The sequence below is a fragment of the Osmerus eperlanus genome, chromosome 3 (assembly GCF_963692335.1).
Source record: "Osmerus eperlanus chromosome 3, fOsmEpe2.1, whole genome shotgun sequence".
NCBI classification, from domain to species: domain Eukaryota; kingdom Metazoa; phylum Chordata; class Actinopteri; order Osmeriformes; family Osmeridae; genus Osmerus; species Osmerus eperlanus.
In genome coordinates, this window is record NC_085020.1 from 12,181,070 (window position 1) to 12,199,852 (window position 18,783).

General features: G+C 45.6%; 2 protein-coding genes across 4 annotated transcripts in view; one reads left to right on the plus strand and one right to left on the minus strand.

The window, feature by feature from the left end:
* The window catches only part of marchf4b (membrane associated ring-CH-type finger 4b), a 176,653-nt gene that overhangs the window by 26,074 nt on the left and 131,796 nt on the right, over window positions 1-18,783 (plus strand). The window lies entirely within an intron of this gene.
* LOC134017546 (1-acyl-sn-glycerol-3-phosphate acyltransferase gamma-like) lies at window positions 413-16,017 on the minus strand. 3 transcript variants are annotated; one of them, XM_062457271.1, is made up of 10 exons: window positions 15,812-16,017; window positions 8,341-8,398; window positions 7,905-8,140; window positions 7,511-7,680; window positions 7,167-7,328; window positions 6,166-6,319; window positions 5,906-6,008; window positions 5,048-5,123; window positions 4,704-4,902; window positions 413-3,502 (listed from the first exon to the last, which is right to left on the minus strand). In XM_062457271.1, exons 3-10 carry the CDS (start codon window positions 8,080-8,082, stop codon window positions 3,411-3,413), a joined length of 1,134 nt encoding a protein of 377 aa, XP_062313255.1. In that variant the 5' UTR covers window positions 8,083-8,140; window positions 8,341-8,398; window positions 15,812-16,017; the 3' UTR covers window positions 413-3,410. The 3 variants fall into 3 exon arrangements, with proteins under 3 accessions (XP_062313255.1, XP_062313256.1, XP_062313254.1); XM_062457272.1 differs by having other exon boundaries at window positions 15,731-16,017; XM_062457270.1 differs by lacking the exon at window positions 15,812-16,017 and adding an exon at window positions 12,172-12,657.

The window sequence follows — 18,783 nt, forward strand, 5'->3', positions numbered from 1 at the left end:
CAGCAGAGCTCTCCTGTGGGGCCCTGGCAGTGTCCTGGTGTCTGGTCTAGCTGCTCCAGTCCACCAGACAGCAGATGGGTGTTGGATGAGCAGTGATGTGGTACAACAGTGTGCAGAGAAGATGGAGGTCATATGCACCTGGTTAGTGGATGGAGATGTCTTCTGACTATACAACAAGCTGTTAAGTTAGGGTGCACTTAGGGACTATGTGGGTCCCTATGGTACTGAAGAGGAAACAAGTACAGAAGTACACACTAGCACCTCAGAAGCCATTGTAGTAAATTTTCTTACAGTACTTTAAGCAGCTTTTTACACCATGGAATTTGAAAGGAGATCCTGTTTCTCAATCCAAATTCAGAGACAGCATTGAGAAATCCAGACAAATAAACAAAATCAAAGAATAAAGAATAGGTGTGATTAAATCCTTTAATGTTCGTAATTGTTTAATTGAAGAAACAACAGATACAAATACTTAGAAAAAAGACAAATAAATAAGAGCTGATTCAAGAGGTGCCACTTTAAGTGATTAACTTTACAGGTCAGATTGCAGTGCTCAACTTTTACTGTTAATTAATTCTTCAATTTCAGAACTCATAACAAAAAATATTAGATTAGATTACTAGTTAGAGGATTTTTTTCCTTATTCCATTTAAAACCTCCAGTGTAAGAAAAAACGTCTAAATCATGTTGAAACTTTACTTTGACCTTTTGTCCCTTCTAGAATATTTACACCTTACGCACATCAGAACGACCCCCTACACAGCCAGAGGAGCGTCACTAAAGCATGATGGGATACTAGGAACCATGGAGGTGGACCAGTCTCTCTCTCAAACTTTACCAACGTGTCAAGTTCCTAAGCTTGAGAGTTGAATGAATTAATGAATGAGACAGCGCTCCTGGCATCAGGCTCAGCGCCTTTTGGGGCAGCAACTGAGGGTGTCGTGAGGAGGAGAAGGGGGAGCCGTCTTAGCTAAACCTCAGCGCAGATCTGAATCATGGGGCCTTTCACCCTTTAAATCTTCAGCCTTACAACAAGCTAAGTCATCCACTAACCCTAAGAAACATGAGTTTTCCAGTAAGCTACAGAATGTAAATACTGAGGAGTGTTTGGTGTTGGGGGCTCAGAAAGCATCTAAATATCCACATGAAAACAAATCAATGAAGCTGCACTCTCAGTCTGTTAAGGCTTGCATGAGTCTGTCCTGGTTGAAAAAACATTTAAATTCTAAAGAGATGAGTAGGGGTTACAGAGGTACACACAACATGGTGAGTATGACACTGAAACAAAGGATGTCATCCCAAACCCAGGGACAGATGAGGACATCTTCCATGTTACGTACTGTCATAGCATCGAACAGCTGTGCCAGTAAAGACAACATGACATATATTTGCCCCTTCTATGCAGTTGCTACCAAGTGGAGTTGCTACCATAGCAAAGTAAGCTAACCCTCGGCCATATGAAGGGGTGGATAGAGATGACAAATGACAAAACATTTGAGTAAACCCCCCCCATGTAAAACCAAACCAGAACCAATCTGCTGTAAATAATCACAAATCTATAAAACAACAATAACAGTTATAAACTGTAAAAGGTTTCAAGAGCAGGTGCTATTGCTGTGTCTATGCCTAAGTGCCAGTAGCACACAGCTCTAAAGTAACATCAGCCAAATCATTATAAACAGGTAACTCCCACCTTCCTAAGCAGCTTTTGCAAAGTAATGTAACATTTTCAGCTATGACAGATGAGTAAGCTACAGTAGTGAACCGGAGGCATTGTAATTTATAAACATCCTACTGCTCCCACCACCCACAAACATGTCGGCAACTTCACCCACTGTGGCGCATGATTACAGCCCTACACTAAACAAAGTCCATTACCCACAATACTCTATTCTAAGTAAAACCTAGGTAGAGGAAATAGAGGACAGGAGTGATGGGGTGAGAAGGAGAGGAGTTTAAGGGGGGGGATCGGCAGGGGGAGGATCTGTCAGACTAGAATAAGCAAACTTGAATTAAGGCAAAGTAAAACAATACTACAATCTAGAGCTGGACATCAAACGCTATGACAGGACTCTAGGAGAGCAGCTGTTGCGTGCAGTCTACTCAGTGAGCTGAAACCGCTTGACAAGTCCTCTGTCCAGCTCCGCATTCACTCAGTTTGTACTGCATTAAAAATGATGGAGCGGGGGAGGTTGGGGTGACTTCTCTGGTCAAGGTTACAATGGGTCATTCAGCCAAGACAAACCGGAGCCCGCTGGCCATCCAATGGACTGACAATGTGTGTAAGCTTCTATGGGTGTGAGAATATCGCAGAACCTAGATCCAAGCACCAGCGGAGAGATGAGCTGAGCGTGAGGGCTAGGCTAAAGTGAGATGTGGAGAGGGTGGGAGTATGGGAACCCCCGAAAGGAGCTACGCCTGTCGTGAGACTTTGGCGTGTATTCAGAGCCCTTGTCGCGTCACAGAAACCAAACCTGTGGAGCACCTGGCTCTGCTTGCTTGACATGGGATCATTGCAAATGCGTGCCTGGTCCTAAACAGTCACCCTTCATCTAGTCACGTGAACACAGCCAGCATCAGATTGGACCCTGCTCTGTCTCCTCTCAAAACACCTTCCATTACAAGGTTCGACAGCAAGGGAGCTTGCATGTACAGGCTCCTAGCAGGAGTGCTAGTTTGTGGAGTGTGTGGGTGTGTGTTAAGAGTGTAGGCTTGAGACGTTAGGAGACATCATGTAATGTAACATTACATGACAGGAACAATGAAGTAACATCTGCACTGCAAATCAAAACAAACAAGCCCTAAGTAAGAGAGGAGGTAAGCTTCTCATGGGCTTGGTTCCCAGGCCAGAGGAATCGTCTCGGCCCTAGTTGGCTGGATGACTGGAGCAGGTGACAGGAGGTGGAGTGGGGGCAACTTAGAAAGAGGAAGTGGGCTTCTTGCGCTGCATTGGAGCAAGCTGATTGGCTGTCCAGGTGACCTGAGTGGGTTTAGGGGTTGGTGGGTGGACGGGGAAGTGGGGGTCAGGGAGATGAGAGAGGATTGAGAGCCGGGGAGAAAACCATGGTCCTAACATGCGAACCACACCACCCCTGTCTGTCAGCCCTCTCGCTCTCTCCTACTCCTCAGAGAGCCCCACCCACAGACCTTCTGTTCTCACGTCTCTCCCTCCATGGTCATCTCTCGCTCACTCTCTCCCTCTCGCTCTCCATTCATTCATTCATTCACTCTCCCTCTCTTTCATACAATATCTCCCACTCTGGTCTCTAGGTTACATCTTGTCAGCTCCCCCCCCCCCCCCCCACTCAGCCTGGTGGCTGGCAGAGCATGGAGGATGGATTAAAGTGGGGAGGGGAGTGGGGGGTTGCACGGCAAACAAGGAGGGGTGGGGGGGGGGTGTTGGGGGGCCTCTAGTTTTGTTTCTTGGCCTCCTGGTCGCCGTAGCTGGAGCCTGTCTTCTTCACCTCGGTCACACCAATCAGGCGGCGGATGGCTACGGAGGCTGCGGGGAACCAAACAGAACAAACATAGTGAGACGAGCGAGGCTTCACACCCAGGCAGGCCTTCTGGAGGGCTCTCTGGGTCATATAAAAACAGAGATTTCTTACACTCCACCTGCCAAGGGGCCCGTTCTTCGTACGTCACTAACTCAGTTAGCTGGATTTGATTATTGATCTTGGATTTGTCATGATCTTGGATTGTTCGGTTCTTTGACGCTCATTCTGGATTTGCTGTCATAGCAACAAGTCTGTTAGCTTAAACCTGCTCGGGCGCAGTCTTATTTTATGTAAACATGATTTGATTGCGGCTTTATAAGCAGAGGTGATACAGGAAGTCTGTCACAGCCATGTCTTGTCCGTAACAACCTGTTGCGGAAGGTGCAAGGATAATTAGGAGAATTTAACATGAAGCCGAATTAATCGCACATTGCGTGATACAGATCTTTTAGCACGATAGGCTACTATACTTTTTGATATTTGAGATATCGGTTCTCTCAAGAGGGTGTCATTTACATCATTAATTTGTTGGAACCACGTTAAATTATATGACATTCAAGATGATAAACAAAGTAATTATGAAAATACAAAAACATATAGGCCTAGCCTATTGTTATAAGCGATAAAACATCTAACGTGGTCACTACTATACATTTAATTTGTCTGCTACTTTTTGCCAGCCCTCTCTCCTGGATTTTGCAGACTTCAAGGTGTTCCCTGGCGTTCTGACTAAATCTTAGAATTCGGAGTAACCGTCGAGCAAGCTCCTGCTCCGTTTGGCTCTGTTGTGGAAAAAAACGGGGCGCTTTTTTTGGCCATGGTGAGCAGCCAATAGGAGCGTTGCTGATCAAGGTTTCTACTATCAATACATACCACCTTTTAGACCAACGCATGAATGCGCAATTATCATGATGAGCAAGATGATGTCATCTTGGATGTGTCATTTGATCTCGAATGTAATAAGCGACGTACTAAGAATGGACAACGCACCCCTGGACAACGCATATCATCAATTTCTGTTACTAAATCAGGGGAGAAAAGTGTCCTGGTCCGCTGCAAAGTTAAGTAAAATTTCCCAGAAGGAAGACATTTAGCAATTTATTTTTCTAGGTTGCAGGGAAAGTGGAAGGAGGTGAGACTGGGAAGGGTGTAGGGGTGTGTGTGTGCGCGGGCAGCTGAAAGAACCCGTAGGCCGCATGTACCCACCTACGATGAGGAAAAGGAGAAAGCCGATGATGAGGAGTGGCGAGCCGCTGACCGCCACGCCGCAGGCAAAGTTGATGAGGGGCGAGAGTAGCAACGTGGCCCAGAAAAGGAAGTTGAGCAGCGTCCACGGACGGCGAGGGGAGGTGACTGTGGGGCCTGGGAAACAGCCCTCCTTATGGTAGTGCTCCTGCAGTGCATCCTGGGAAGGAGGGAGAGAAGCACACACATGCACATTAGTAGAGGATTTCCACAGAAACACTAGTCTTGAAAAAAACACAACTTAATTCAGATCCCCACAGGGAATTTGTATATTCAGAATCTTTAGAGAAGGTTCCTGGTCTCACCTTCTCCTGGTAGAGCTTGTGAAGCCAGTTAGCACACTCCTTCTCATCCGAGGGGATCTCCTCCACAGGGAAGCGCCTGTTGGCCGAGGGAGAAAACATAAGTTCCATGCAGGGTTGGATGGGGGAGAAGCTGCTACAACATGGTCTGACCACCTGGGGGCAGGCGCTGAGTCATATTAGCATCAGGCCTATTTAAAGTCTGTGGGCTCAGCTCCAAAAGTAGCAAGCAGGGATTAAGTACAGTATAATGCAGGAGTTGTGTTAGGGTTGTTACTGTGGAATAGCTGTTGCTGTATCATTGAATTTCCCATCAAACCTTTGGACAAGAGCTGGATTTCTGACAGACTATGGGTCTCTAAACATATCAAGTGTTCTTAATAAAGCTCCAACAGAAATCTCTGAATTTTCTTTCAAATCTAAAACCATGGCTTATGTTTGAAGGTTGGTGGTGCATCTGTGCGATTACATTCTCAAGGGCAAGTCATATAGATTTAAAACCATCAACGATCCATATCCTTCTCCCTTTACCCCCCCTACCTCTCCATCACTCCTCCCTCCCACTGTCCTTCTCCACTACAGGCAGAGAGATGAATATCCCAGCAGTCAAGACCAGTTATCATCTCATGGCTGTAAAGTCTTGGGCAGCCTTCCAGCCAGGTTGAGGAAGGGCCGCTCGCTCTCTCGCTCATTGTTCAGGTCCAACGAGCTTTGGAGAGACGCCAAGAGGTTCCTAACACGTGACTCAGGGACCTGTCCCAGCTCTTCCATCAGCCTGGCTATGCCGTCCCAGTGAAGAGCTGTGTTCAGGGACCCACCTGGCATCATGTCCCAGTGAAAGAGCCGTGTTTGGGAACCCACCTGACACTCATGTCTGCCCTGTACTTCTTGCCGTTGACAATGCCCAGCAGAGTAGGGTTCTTCTTGTCTTTGAAGTTCAGGGTCACATCGTACACGGCCGTTACTGAAACGGGGGGATGAGACAGAGAGGATGAGAGTAGAGAAAGAGATCTAATCAGACTAGTTATAGAACAGCTTATGTGTGAGACGGATAGAGGGCATGTTTATTTGTGCTAGTTTGAGTGTGTGCGAGAGCGTGTGTGTAAGCATGTCTCCCTCACCAGTGCCCTTCAGGCAGGACAGGGTGGTGGTGAATCCCTTGGTTCTGGGTAGGAGGTGGTACTTGAGTTTAGGCAGGCCTTTGCTCTCTGCCACTTGCATACTGATCTGGTGCTTCTTCTCAGTGAAGCGGGTCCCTTCACAGTACAGCAGGAACTAGACAGGAGGAGAAGGGGGTCAACTTTAAGATAGGGACACAAACATGCACAGAACAAACATAGAAACACACACAGAGAAAGACACAGGGCTGGGGTGACATTTTTCCTGTAGTACCATCCTCCTCCACAGCTTTTCTAGGTTGAATTACAGATCAGGTGGGCATGCTGCAACCTTGAACACTAGATATAACTATTTTCACATCAAACGCCTTCCCATCCTGACACAGCCCTTTGCCTACGAATCCTCTAATATCTGATTATTAATTTTTGTTGCAAGTTAACCCAGGCCAGTGTTTAGAGGTGTCTTGTTCAGGGACTGGAGTTTCCAGCAGCAGGCTTATCAGATCAGACTTCTAGATGGTTCTAAACCTCACCCAGGCCTGTAAAGCCTCACGTGGAGAGGAAACGCCTGGTGGGGGCACAGCATGTGCCTCTCAACTGCATTAGCACAGGCCATTAGGACCATGGCCAACATCACACTGATCTACATTCATCCTGGAGACAGGACGCCACCTACAGCCAAGGCCAGAACTACACGAGGTACCAGGGGTTTGGACCACAAAAACAAAAAGTCTCTCAATGTCAAAATATCACAGACCTCTGATTTATGTCTGTGGTTGGACTTCACTAAAACTCGGTTATGGGCCTCACAACAACTGAACTGGAGTCATTCAACACTGAATATAATGTACCAAGATCTACACTCATTTTAAACTTTCACTGTCACATTATGAGGAGCTTGGATTACAAACTATGCACTTTGAATTATAAAATGGCTCACAGGTGGGCAGGTGGACAAGTGGTTAAGTTTAACAAGGAGTACACACACCAAGGGCCATACCTACCCACATAAACTCAGGGTAATCTTTGAGTCTGTTGAGTGCACTGAAGATGGTGTCCCTGTCATCCTCCCACTTCCTCTTGCAGAAGACAATCTCCAGGAAGTACCAGGTCCAGCCAATCAGTGGCACCTTCAGCAGCTCGTGTTTGGCCAGCACCTTGGAACTCTAGGTTAACAAAACAACTGTGGCTTAATAAACAACAAGAGGGCATGACATAGACAACCTTGCTTTTCACAAAGGGACAGTCAGAAATAGAGAAAGAGAGTGAGAGAGACGGGGAGAGATGCATAGAGGGGGAGACAGAGAGAGACAGAAACAGGGAAGGGAGAGGGAGTGAGGACACTCACCCCCAGCACTCCATGTCGTTCACACATGGTCCAGCCACACAGGAAGTCGATCTCGTAGTTGTGGTTGAGGATGACGATGACGTGCTCCTTGCCGAACATATCCACCGTGGCCTGGTCTGTGTAGAGAGTGCACTCTGTCCCTGACCACCACTCCAGCAGCATCACCAGCTCTGCAGCACGAGAACCACACACACATTAACTATATCACACGCTAGCAGACGTAGGACCAACATACTGTAAGAGCTAGACACACACACCCCACCCTCAACACTACACACACACACCACTCAAAAGGTAGACATCACACCCCATCAAGCAGACATCGGAGCAACATGACGCTAGTTACACAAACTATAAGCACACACACACACACAGGAGGAACGCAGTGACTCACGGCTCCAGAGAGAGTAGGAGAGCCGACAGTTGATCCTGCGGTACAGCTGTTTGTTAAAGGGCCAGAGCAGGCAGGTGCACAGCTGGATGAAGTTGATGATGAGGCCGCTGACCACGAACACAAAGCCCATGAGCAGCTGCAGGACGAACAGGGTCTTGATATAGCCCATCAGCCCCATGTCTGTCAGGAGCCTGGAGAGCCCAGCTAGGCTCCAGTCTACACACACTACGACCGACCTGGGGGTACGACGGATGGAGGGAGAGGAGAGAGGGAAGGCGTTATAAGAGCAGGAGAGTTTGGGGGAATAAGATGGGTGTGTTGTTGTGAAACAATGGCGGCAGGATGAAGGTGGATGTGAAAAGGACACCAAAAAGGTTGCGGCCAGGGTTCTGCAGAACGACTGGGATTCGGAAGAGCACGAGTCTCGGTTCCTTACCACGGTGAGTTCCTTTTACAAGCCCCGCTTGCACGGCCCCTCGCTCAGTATCACAGACCTAGAGAGAGAGAGAGCGAGAGAGAGAGCGAGAGCGAGAAGTCACAATGGGAAGGACAAGACTGAAACGATTCATTCTAGAAGCCTAGGCTGGCTGAGTTAGTTCAGCCAAGTCACAGGAAGTTGAAGCAAAGAAACATGACTTGATTATCTGATGACTACAGTAAGCATTCCCCTCTCTAGCTTAGCAGAGATCAGAGAGGAACACAGGACAATTCCTCTGCTCTCACTCCTCCTCCCCTCCAGTCTTCCACACCCTAACCTAGCAGACCAGAGAAGCACAGAAAGGTCATCCATGAACTCATCCCAGACAGAGTGTTGAGCGTCCTGCATGAGCGTAAAAGAACCAGTAGTTGAGACCATGAGTGCCACACAGTTATCAGACCAAAACTGCACACTTCCTTCTGTCTAAACAGAAGTGAGCTAATGACAGAGAGTGGGAGAAAAGGAGTGAGACAACTGTGCATCTCCATGACCCAAGTCATCCAGACCGCTGAGTCAAAGCCCTCAAACTGACACTGCAAGCTCACAAAGAGGCCCTCTCCCATCCTGAGGAAACCCCTCCATCACAGTCACCACCATCATTTAGCGTTCCCATCACAGCGTTTCCTCTAGGTTTACAGCTTTTGGGGGGGAGGGGGGGGGCTGTGGCGGCAGGCGGGGTGGGTGGGGCGGCGACCGTGTAGAGACATGGTCGCCCGACCATGTAGAGACAGAAATGGGAGTCAGGTGGCTGAGCGGTTAGGGAATCGGGCTAGTAATCTGAAGGTTGCCAGTTCGATTCCCGGCCATGCAAAATGACGTTGTGTTGGGCACCGTACTTGCCTCGGGGGGGGAATGTCCCGTCCTGTCCTGTACCTACTGTAAGTCGCTCTGGATAAGAGCGTCTGCTAAATGACTAAATGTAAATGTCACGCCGTCGTGTAAATAAGATAAGGCGATGTTATGTTATTATTAAACAAACCATCGTTTGTTTAATGAAAGAGCAAGCTATATACCTGTTTTATAGTAAAGGTAACCTTAAATGACTTATTTTGTGATCGGGCGCTATATAAAATAAAAAAAATCTATAAAAAAAAAAAACTTTTAACTCGACCTTCCAGGGGGGGCGGGGGGGGTTCCGTTGGGGGGGCGGGGCGCCCCCCTAATATAATGGTAGGGGAAACACTATCAACTGCATTCACACCCAACCATCCAGCAACATGAACATCCTTGGTTGATCTTCCCTCCTGGCCATGTTCCTCCACCTTCCCTGCTGTCTCCTAACTACCGTCTCTAGGGTGACAAGTCTCTGATGTGGATCCTCTGCTGGCATCTGGCTTTGCCTTACAGCTGAGGGAACTCAGAGCTCCTATGAGAGGAGAAGTCAGCGTTCTGTTCCCTCGCAGAACGACCCTGCTCCCACGGTGTAGTCCAATAGCAGGCTTGCCAGAGACAGGCAGGAGACAGAGAGAACGTCATGCAGTGTCTGAGTGTGACAGGGTGTGTGTGTGTTGCTGCCTAGAGTCCTTTGACCCACATGGACAGCGTTACAAAAGCAGACCAGATGACTGTCTTCCTCAGAGAGGACATTCCAACAATGTATTGTGCATCTTAGAGAGGTCACAACCATGCGTGTGTTGGGGGGGTGGGTGGATGTCTGTTGGGTTGTGTAGACGTGTGTGCTTAGCTACGAACGTCACCGAATAGAGCCTTAGGGTCCAACCATGACTTCCCAGCTGTGCACCAACGTTGCAAAACACAGGGGCCAATCGGATCATCCGGATTTAGAGACAAGCCCAACCTTCAGAGAGAAGCCTTTTCTTCAACAAGACTAAACCATACCCAGGATAGATAAGACCAACTATGGCATCTCTGGTCAAAGACAAACAGACCAGCAGTGTGATGGCTTCCTATCCCTCACCCTCTGGCATGGTCAGCAGGAAGAGAACACAACCCTTTCCAGCCTGGTTGAGTCTGCTTTAGAGATAACTGTGGGACTCCAGATTCCTTGGAATCCCACAATCCTTCTCTTACCTTTGCCCTACATACAAGTCAGTCAAGGACTGGCTTCATATCCTCCTGAACTCTTTCGCAATCACTCGGGCCCTTCCCCCAAAACTTACTCAGTATCAATGAAACCTGCATTGGCTTGCAATAAGAAACTAACTAGTACAATCTCATGCCTAGAGAATTAGCCAACTTTGCTGTTTCACACACATACCTCAAGATACACATTGTGAGAGTGGAACTTAGTTGCTACAAGCCAATAGTCTTGTGAAAAGTACATTCATTTAAACTAATTGAACAGATTTACCAGTATGTGTGTCTGTGGGAGAGAGAAATAACGAAAGTGTGTGCGCGTGTGTGTGTGAGAAAGAAAAGGAAAGTAAGAGAAAGAGTGTGTACATGTGTGCACCCGTATCCTCCCAGAGTGATTGCAGCTTCTCCAGAGATGCCTCCTGCTGTGGGACACCCCAACAACCTCTTCTCCCCACGGCTGGGCTTGCTGCCACACACACACACACACACACACATCACTGGGGAGGGCATTTGCGCTCACACACACACACACACACACACACGCTCCCAAATTCCTTTCAGAGCAGAGAGGAGAGAGTGGAGGGAGTTCCAATACAAAATAACTCACCCTCCCATTCCAGTCTTGCTTCAGTTCTAACAGTTTGATTAAATGATCCGTTTAGGGGTTCAATAATCAACCAATAGCTACCTTTACACACCCAAGATTGACCGGTCAGGTGAAGGTTCAAGCTCTTTGTTCTGGTTAGACCCAACATTAACATTATGTTTAAAGAGCCAAACAAGGAAGCTGCAACCATTACATGCTCATTGGCCAACAGATCAATTTAATTTCCCAAGACCCTACGATAAAAATAAAAAAAAGGTTTGCGTGTGCATTTGTGCAGTCAGTGAAGTGGAGGTTGGAAGGAAAAACAATTTCTTTAATGGACACTTGAATCACCTGGGAACCTGGGAAAAAAGAACTTCCCACAAAAAAAGAGAATAATGGTCTGAGTACCCATGGTAAAAAATAAAAAAAAGCTGCAAAGCCAGTAAGCCCCTCACTTGATCCATGGCCCCCCAAAATCATTGCATATTCAGAGGTCATGCCACGCACTCAGTCACTTGACTTATTTCTCAATCAAGGTCTTCACTTTCCCTCACCAGCCTCTCCAGGCCTCAGAGGCACATTTCTCTCAAAAGCAACGTGAGAACAAAGGGTGTTTCATTGCACCTGAGAGACTCTCCAAAGTCTCAAAGCATCACATATTGTCATGGCAAAGCTAACTTCTGTGGGGATTCTTGTAAGCAGAGGGCCGGTTGTGAAAACAAGTACCTGGATGCAGAGAGAGCGAAGGGCTGCCCGTGGCACAGTGCAGCTCAAAGGACGGATTAGACACTCCAGGTTAAAGCAGCTTACAAGAGACAACAGCTGTTTCTTCTCTCTGGCATACCACAAGGAAGTTCTCAGGTGTTGGATTGAGCCTTGTACTTTCCAAGCCAACACAACAATCCCTAACAAAGACCAGCTCTATGTCTGGTCTGCAATAGCAAAAAACGAATAAATAAAATATACTACACTCAATTCCATTTGTAACAAAATAAGACCAAAAGAGACTGACTGGACGGTCAATTTGCTAAATGCAAACTCTCATCATGACATTTTATTTATTAGCTCCAGAACTCATCAGCCATCCAACTATTTCTAGAGCTATCAGTACCCACCTGACCTGTGACCATAACCCACCTCCCTCCCCCCAGGTTTGTTCTTACCAGTAGACGTAGTAGGCCATGGCCATGACCACCAACGCCCCACAGATCCCAGTGAAGATCATCACCGCGCTTTGATTCAGCATCTTGGCTTTATCAAGTGGTCCAACCAAAACACACAAAATATAACTTAAATCTAAAATCGAAGGGGTGTGGAGGACAACAGATCGTCACAGCTTGTCCTGCTGCGCAGCCATTATAATCCCACTGAAGGAACTGGGGGAGATTTCAATGATGCCAGCAAGAACACAACCAGATCTCACTGGTAAAGGAGGAGTGTCCACCAGAACTGTTTGGTCAGCGCACAGCAGATTGGGATCCCCAGATGTCCCAGTTCTCGAAAAGTCCCAGAGAAGTCCGATGAAGAAGACACCAGAAATCACACTTTCGCCTATCCACTCCACTCCAGGTCAGATGCACATAGGAAAGAGGTAATGAGTGCTACGTAGACAGAGACTCGCCTCAGAAAGGCAGGTAAGAAAAGATGTACATGTAAGCAGTATTTTACATGCCTGCCCCAGGTCTAATCTGCTGTGGATTAGATTAGCGCTGATTAGTGAGCTACAGGCACCCTGGTTAAGTCACTTCCTATTTTCATCAAGGTAAGGAAGAGGACCAGTCCCTCCTGGAAAAGGGTAGAGTTACCATGGCAGAGTTGCTAAGCAAAAAGTTACCCATGTGTTGGTCCTGGCCATTGGCCACCTCTTGGTGTCATTCAAACGAAGGCAGGAGCGATGACCTCAAAGCTAGGCTAAATGGTTTACTTGGCTAATCTGCAGGGGTTCTCTCCATTAGTCCATCCCTTGTTGTGCTTAGTTTTTCTCCTCAGTTGAGGACGCCAGATAGCTAAAACAGAGCTTTGATTTCATGCAACCACAACACCAATTAAACAACCAACCACAAAGAAATTATTTATCCTTAACATAGCAGAGTGTAAGAAGAGTGCAAAAAACAGACTTGTAGTAGTTATGCTCACAGAACCCTCGGTCGGAAGACCATAGTCAAAAAATGGCTCAAACGCCCAAAGTAAACTTGTCAGGCTAACACTAACTAAACCAGAGAACAACCTTACAGCATCCCTGTTACTCCTAAAAGCTCAATCTGGGAGGAGATGAGAATCCAATGTGATGGTTGGACAACTAAGGTCATTCACATTCCAAGGATGAACCATCCTACAAGCAGCGGTAACAATGCTCAACATACATAGTCCACTAATAGCCATAGCCTAATTGCCCGATTGTTCATTGAGCAGGTCAATGGGTTTGCGTAACTCAGCAGAGACTCGTCCATCCATAGCCTTTACCAAACACACTATTGGGATGGGCTTAGTTAGCTTATAGTTCTGCAGTTAGCCTCTCTGCTATTGCAGGCTCCCTGTGGACCCCTGGTGTAGCCCTGGTTCTGAAGGCTGAGATGACAGATACTGCTCAAGGATCCAGAGGCACTACTCACTGCCGTCAGCAGAAAGGGAATGCTGGTGGAAGAAGTGAAGGGACAGAAAGGGGTGATGAAGAAGCCAGGCCTGTATAGGTTGGAAACCCTTATACAGCTCTTTAACAAGGAGGGAGCGTTTAAATATGCCAACATAGCTATGCTGTGGTAATAACGGCTCTATGTGCACCAAGCTGATGTTTCAAAGCTTTTCAAAAAGACTGAGTGCAGAACAAGATGGAGGAGCCTTGAAATAAGCTTTATATCTGTCACAGTCAGACCTAAATCTATGAGTGCGCAAAACCAAGAGTATCGTGAATAGCCCTTACATATAACGCATGCTGTGCACAAGTTCAGAAGTAGCCTGAATCCAATAGCTCACTAAACAATTATGAACTTAACAGATAAGAGTGCTGCTTGGTTTTTCAGTGTTGCGTTACTGCGTTAACAGGAAATATGTATGTCTACGATTCGTAGATAGCAAGGAGGAGAGCCCCATGAACCCCCACAGCAAGAAGCCAGTGTTTCACATGGTTCATCGGTGGGGGTGAAAACAGCATGCACCTCACACTAGGCTGCCTATGCTTATGCTTCTCCTCTCCAGCGCTGCTGGTGTGGGCAAGGCCAAACCTGCTGCCAGGTGCCGGGGGCCCTTAAGGGCCTACTGTTTGTTGCATAAACAGCGAGTAGCTCTCACTTTCACTCTGCTTTCCAATTCCTCTCCAAGGACAGTGCAGCAGCAATGACATCCCCCAACACTCACCTTCAGAAGATAATGGGATCACAATGACCACAATCTAGCCCTTCTAAGCCCCTCAGTCACCAGATCTAACATGATGCTAGAGTTCTCTAGATACCGTGCTGCTGTCTCTGTACTTGAACGCAGACCTATTATAGTACTCCGGGATTCATTCCTGTAAAGCACCATAGGATTGTTTAATCGCAATAACAACAATATATCAACACACTACCAGACAATATAAATATATACATTTTGATAGACATTTTTATCTGTTGTATGAGTTAAGGGACCACACCCGTTCAGACCCTATAGAAAACCAGTGACTGAGATGGCTAGTGCTGGTAACCTCGGCCTTAGTTTCTCAATCGCTTGCAAGCTAAAAGCATTGCAGACACAATTCTGGAATGAGTGACGAGATTCGGATTTATTGTAAGGTCACAGACTTGAAAAGTGTATTTTTCACTTCCATGTAATGCCAAGACTCGTTTTCAAATGCTATGATAACATCTGACTTTAACGAATTTAAATATGATATTCTAAAGAACTTAAATTTACTAAGATTCAATTGAACTGAAGTAACCCCAAAATGGTATGACACGTTACGCATGCGGACTGCGCTAGTAACGGGGGACACGCTGTGTCATAAGCATAGCTAACTGCTGGCTGGCTGGCTAGCTACCAATGCCTCTGCCTTGGCTACACTAGCAACAATTCTAAGGATAGCAAATAGTATTTCATATTATCTACGCATTATGAACAGTTGGTGAAGCTTACTAGTTATTCGTTTTCTGAAGTGCAATATCCCTGTTGATTAGGCTACGCTGTTGCCTATTGTTACTGGGCTAAGAATTTAAGCAACGAACTACTGTGAAGTGACATACTATTGACTGTCAGCCACAGAACAGACAGATGCATGCATTCATAACTGATATATATAAAATTAACATCAACATTCTTAGCTGGGAAGGTAACCAACTTTCTGAAAAAGTTACGAAGCAGTCAGCAATTAAAGCACGCTTGTTTAGCTGGCTATAAATCCCGGTAGCAATGTTCCGAGAATAACACAGAGCGGTGGGCTGATGATTGGCTCTGAATATTTTTTGGTCTGGAACCCACTGGCGTTGTATGACCATTCATGTGTTGCCATAAATTAATGCCACTGACGATATTGTGGACTTCACTCACTCGAGTCTAGATGAAGTTAGTTGAATAACGTTAGTTAGCAACCCCCGAGCATTCAACATTTGTGTGTGTTATTTATTAGGGCTGTGTTAATGAGGTCTATTTAGCTGATACAGTACATATCAAGACAGCTAACTTGTGCTAACCACGTCACATGTATTATTTATTGGTTAGCTAGATAGCTATTTGCACTCCCATAGTACTTACTGTTCAAATAGAGCAAATAGACAAACTCCTAGCTCACTAGTTAGCTAGCTGGCTAACGCTAGTAGCGTACGATACAGCTACCTGATTTTCTGCAGGGACGGTGATGGGTCTCCTGACGTCTTGCAGCCTTTGCAGATGTTATCTTCGTAATTGAAAATATTGGTAATCTAGTGGGTATCCACTGCTTGTAGTTGTCTAAAGGGCCCAATTATTATCTCCAATTCAGTTGAAGTATGCTATTGTTTGTCGATAAAGCCAGTGAGCAAATCGGGCAAGGGAAGACATCAAACTTCCGGTTCGGCCCCTTTTCACTGTTACCAACAGTGAAACGCAGTTAATAATTGGGTGTGCTTTGGCAAGGCATCACAACCTATATTCTCTCTCATATTGCTAGCTACATTTTTAAAATATATTAGTATTCCCCCCCTTAATATTTGGGGGTTCAGGTTAGTGCATTCATACACAGTGTTGGTGTCGAAATGTTCGTCTTGGTCCCGAAAACGTTGCTTGTTGTATTGGGTGGAAGGTTCCGCTGCCCAGTTGAGGCATTATTTAAGTTTCTCTGGAGACAAGTGAAGCTGACAGTGGCTAACTAGATAGCCAGTCATAGATATATATATATATATAAATGGCCACAGTCCACAGTCACTAACGTCACTAACTAACGTCACAACGTCACAAACCCCCACATTACATTTACATTTAGGCATTTAGCAGACGCTCTTGTCCAGAGCGACTTACAGTAAGTACAGGGACATTCCCCCGAGGCAAGTAGGGTGAAGTGCCTTGCCCAAGGACACAACGTCATTTGGTTGGCATAGCCGGGAATCGAACTAGCAACCTTCTGATTACTAGCCCGATTCCCTAACCACACAGCCATCTGACTCCACATCCCAACATTACGTTGGGATGTTGAAAAAACTTTTATTTACAAGTACACAAATCTTTTTCTTCTACGGAGACACAAAACTTTTTTTTACAAGTACACGAATCTTTTTCTTCTACGGAGACACTAAACTTTTTTTTACAAGTACACGAATCTTTTTTGCAAGTTACAAATCTGTTTTGCAAGTACACAAATCTTGCCTTCTTCTACGGAGACACAAAACTTTTTTTTGCAAGTACACGAACCATTTTCTACAGACACAAATCTTTTTTGCAAGTTACAAATCGTTTTTACAGAGCTCGCTCTCCTGGCACTAATTTCACGCCATACTTCTGATCCAGAATATCAGCTGTCCTGAAAACGGACCAAAGGTTCACATGCCAATAGCCTACAAAAGACGAGTACTAAAACCTCCATGTGTCAACATCAAAAGAAACGTTCTCACCATCAAATCCTTTTTTAAGATAATAATTGTTACTCTTATTGTTTAATCCCACACAGCGGTAGTATAGCTCAGCTGTACAATTTACCGGGGCACAGCTGCCTTCTCCATGCAGCTCTAGACTACGACCAAATGGTCACATTTTGCGTTTTATCTGACAATGATCGCTTCCAGTAAACGTGTTATATTAGACATTTTCCCCCAAATAAATGTCAAGCTTATTTTAATTTTTGGGAGCATATTTTCAGTTTGCAGATGGTAGGCCTATGTATTGGCATTAAATGCATGCTATTAAATGTAGGCTACATAATTCTGGGGTATAATGTATGCAGGGGGGAGGCTATAGGCCTACCATCTGCCTACCATCTGCAAACTGAATCGCGATCCAGCTGAGATAGCTACTGCCGGTGGCAAAGTTGTTAGAATAAGCTTATTTCTTCTGAATTAATGCAAAAATATCACTAGAAGGGAAAAACTTAAGGGGCGTTTAAGTCATATAGGATAGGACCAGGATTGCCCATTTTCTTCGTTTTGATGCAACTGTTCCAATTAGGCTATGAGGCTGCCCTCTTGCACTAAGGGAAATGAGAAGAGAACCGTTTTATTTTACACTTCACTCTTCGTATTTTGAAGTGTAAATAAACATCAACCAATGTAGGCTTTTTAATATATGCCATCTTCATAAATAATAAGTAGCATAGGCCTAATTATTTTAAAAATACAGAAATATCAGTTGTAAAATGTCAGTAACAAAACGGACCCATTGGCAAACGACACAAGCACACCTCACAATTTCCAAATTGTACCCTCTCTAGTTGTAATCATTATAGCACAATTAACTTTGAGCTTCAGGTAGCCTAGAACAAAGGGAAGTATAGTGACTGGCCGCTTTCGGTATTTCGCTTCTCTTTCATCCTAGAAAAGAATCATACACAGTTATAGCTAATTTACTGCGTCTCATAGTGCTGGTGCTTTGTAGGCTATAATATACTTATTTTATCTTTTCGCACCAGAAATGCTCCATGATTTTTAGAAGAAGCCGTCATTGGGCTGCCTGTCAATACTGTTATCAAATAATATTCTTGACCCACCCATTATGTAAAACGTGTAGTCATATACACTAAGTAAAGGTATATCCTTATATGGTTCTTTCAATGCATTTAACTTTTTTGCTCTTGTCATAGGCCTATCCATTGATTCTATTTTGGCACCGGGTATGAGTAGAGTTTCGGTGATCAAAGTGATTAATTATGGTTTATTTGACCTCAACACCCCATTCCCCAAACAATTCCTTAATACTTCACCCGTCTGCTTTCAGTCACTCATCAATTGTCGCATCCACAAGTAACAATACAATAGGCTACTACACCACATTCAATATGTCAGACTACCACAATATGCATGTTCACAAAAATGATAATAAACGATATTCTCAACAATTACGTTATTATATTATTCCACATTCTTGATTCATGTGATAGGCCACCCAAAACCTGATAGAGCTGATGGTCCCACTGCAGCTCTTAAACAGAACGTGGGAGTCAGGTGGCTGAGTGGTTAGGGAATCGGGCTAGTAATCTGAAGGTTCTTGGTTCGATTCCTGGCTGTGTCAAATGACGTTGTGTCCTTGGGAAAGGCACTTCCAGAGCCATAGAAAAAGAGAGTTGCGACACTTCCATAGACTCCCATTGTTATCGAGGAATGCGGAAGTAAAGCGTGTCACAT

Bases quoted from the DNA above. Each gene is read 5' to 3' on its own strand.
- LOC134017546 (XM_062457271.1), bottom strand. From the start codon at position 8,082: ATGGGGCTGATGGGCTATATCAAGACCCTGTTCGTCCTGCAGCTGCTC. The intron at 6,009-6,165 runs GTGAGGGAGACA...CCCCCGTTTCAG, and splicing joins GTCCTGCCTGAAGGGCACTG to TAACGGCCGTGTACGATGTG. The intron at 3,503-4,703 runs GTGGGTACATGC...GGTTCCCCGCAG, and splicing joins TCTCCTTTTCCTCATCGTAG to CCTCCGTAGCCATCCGCCGC.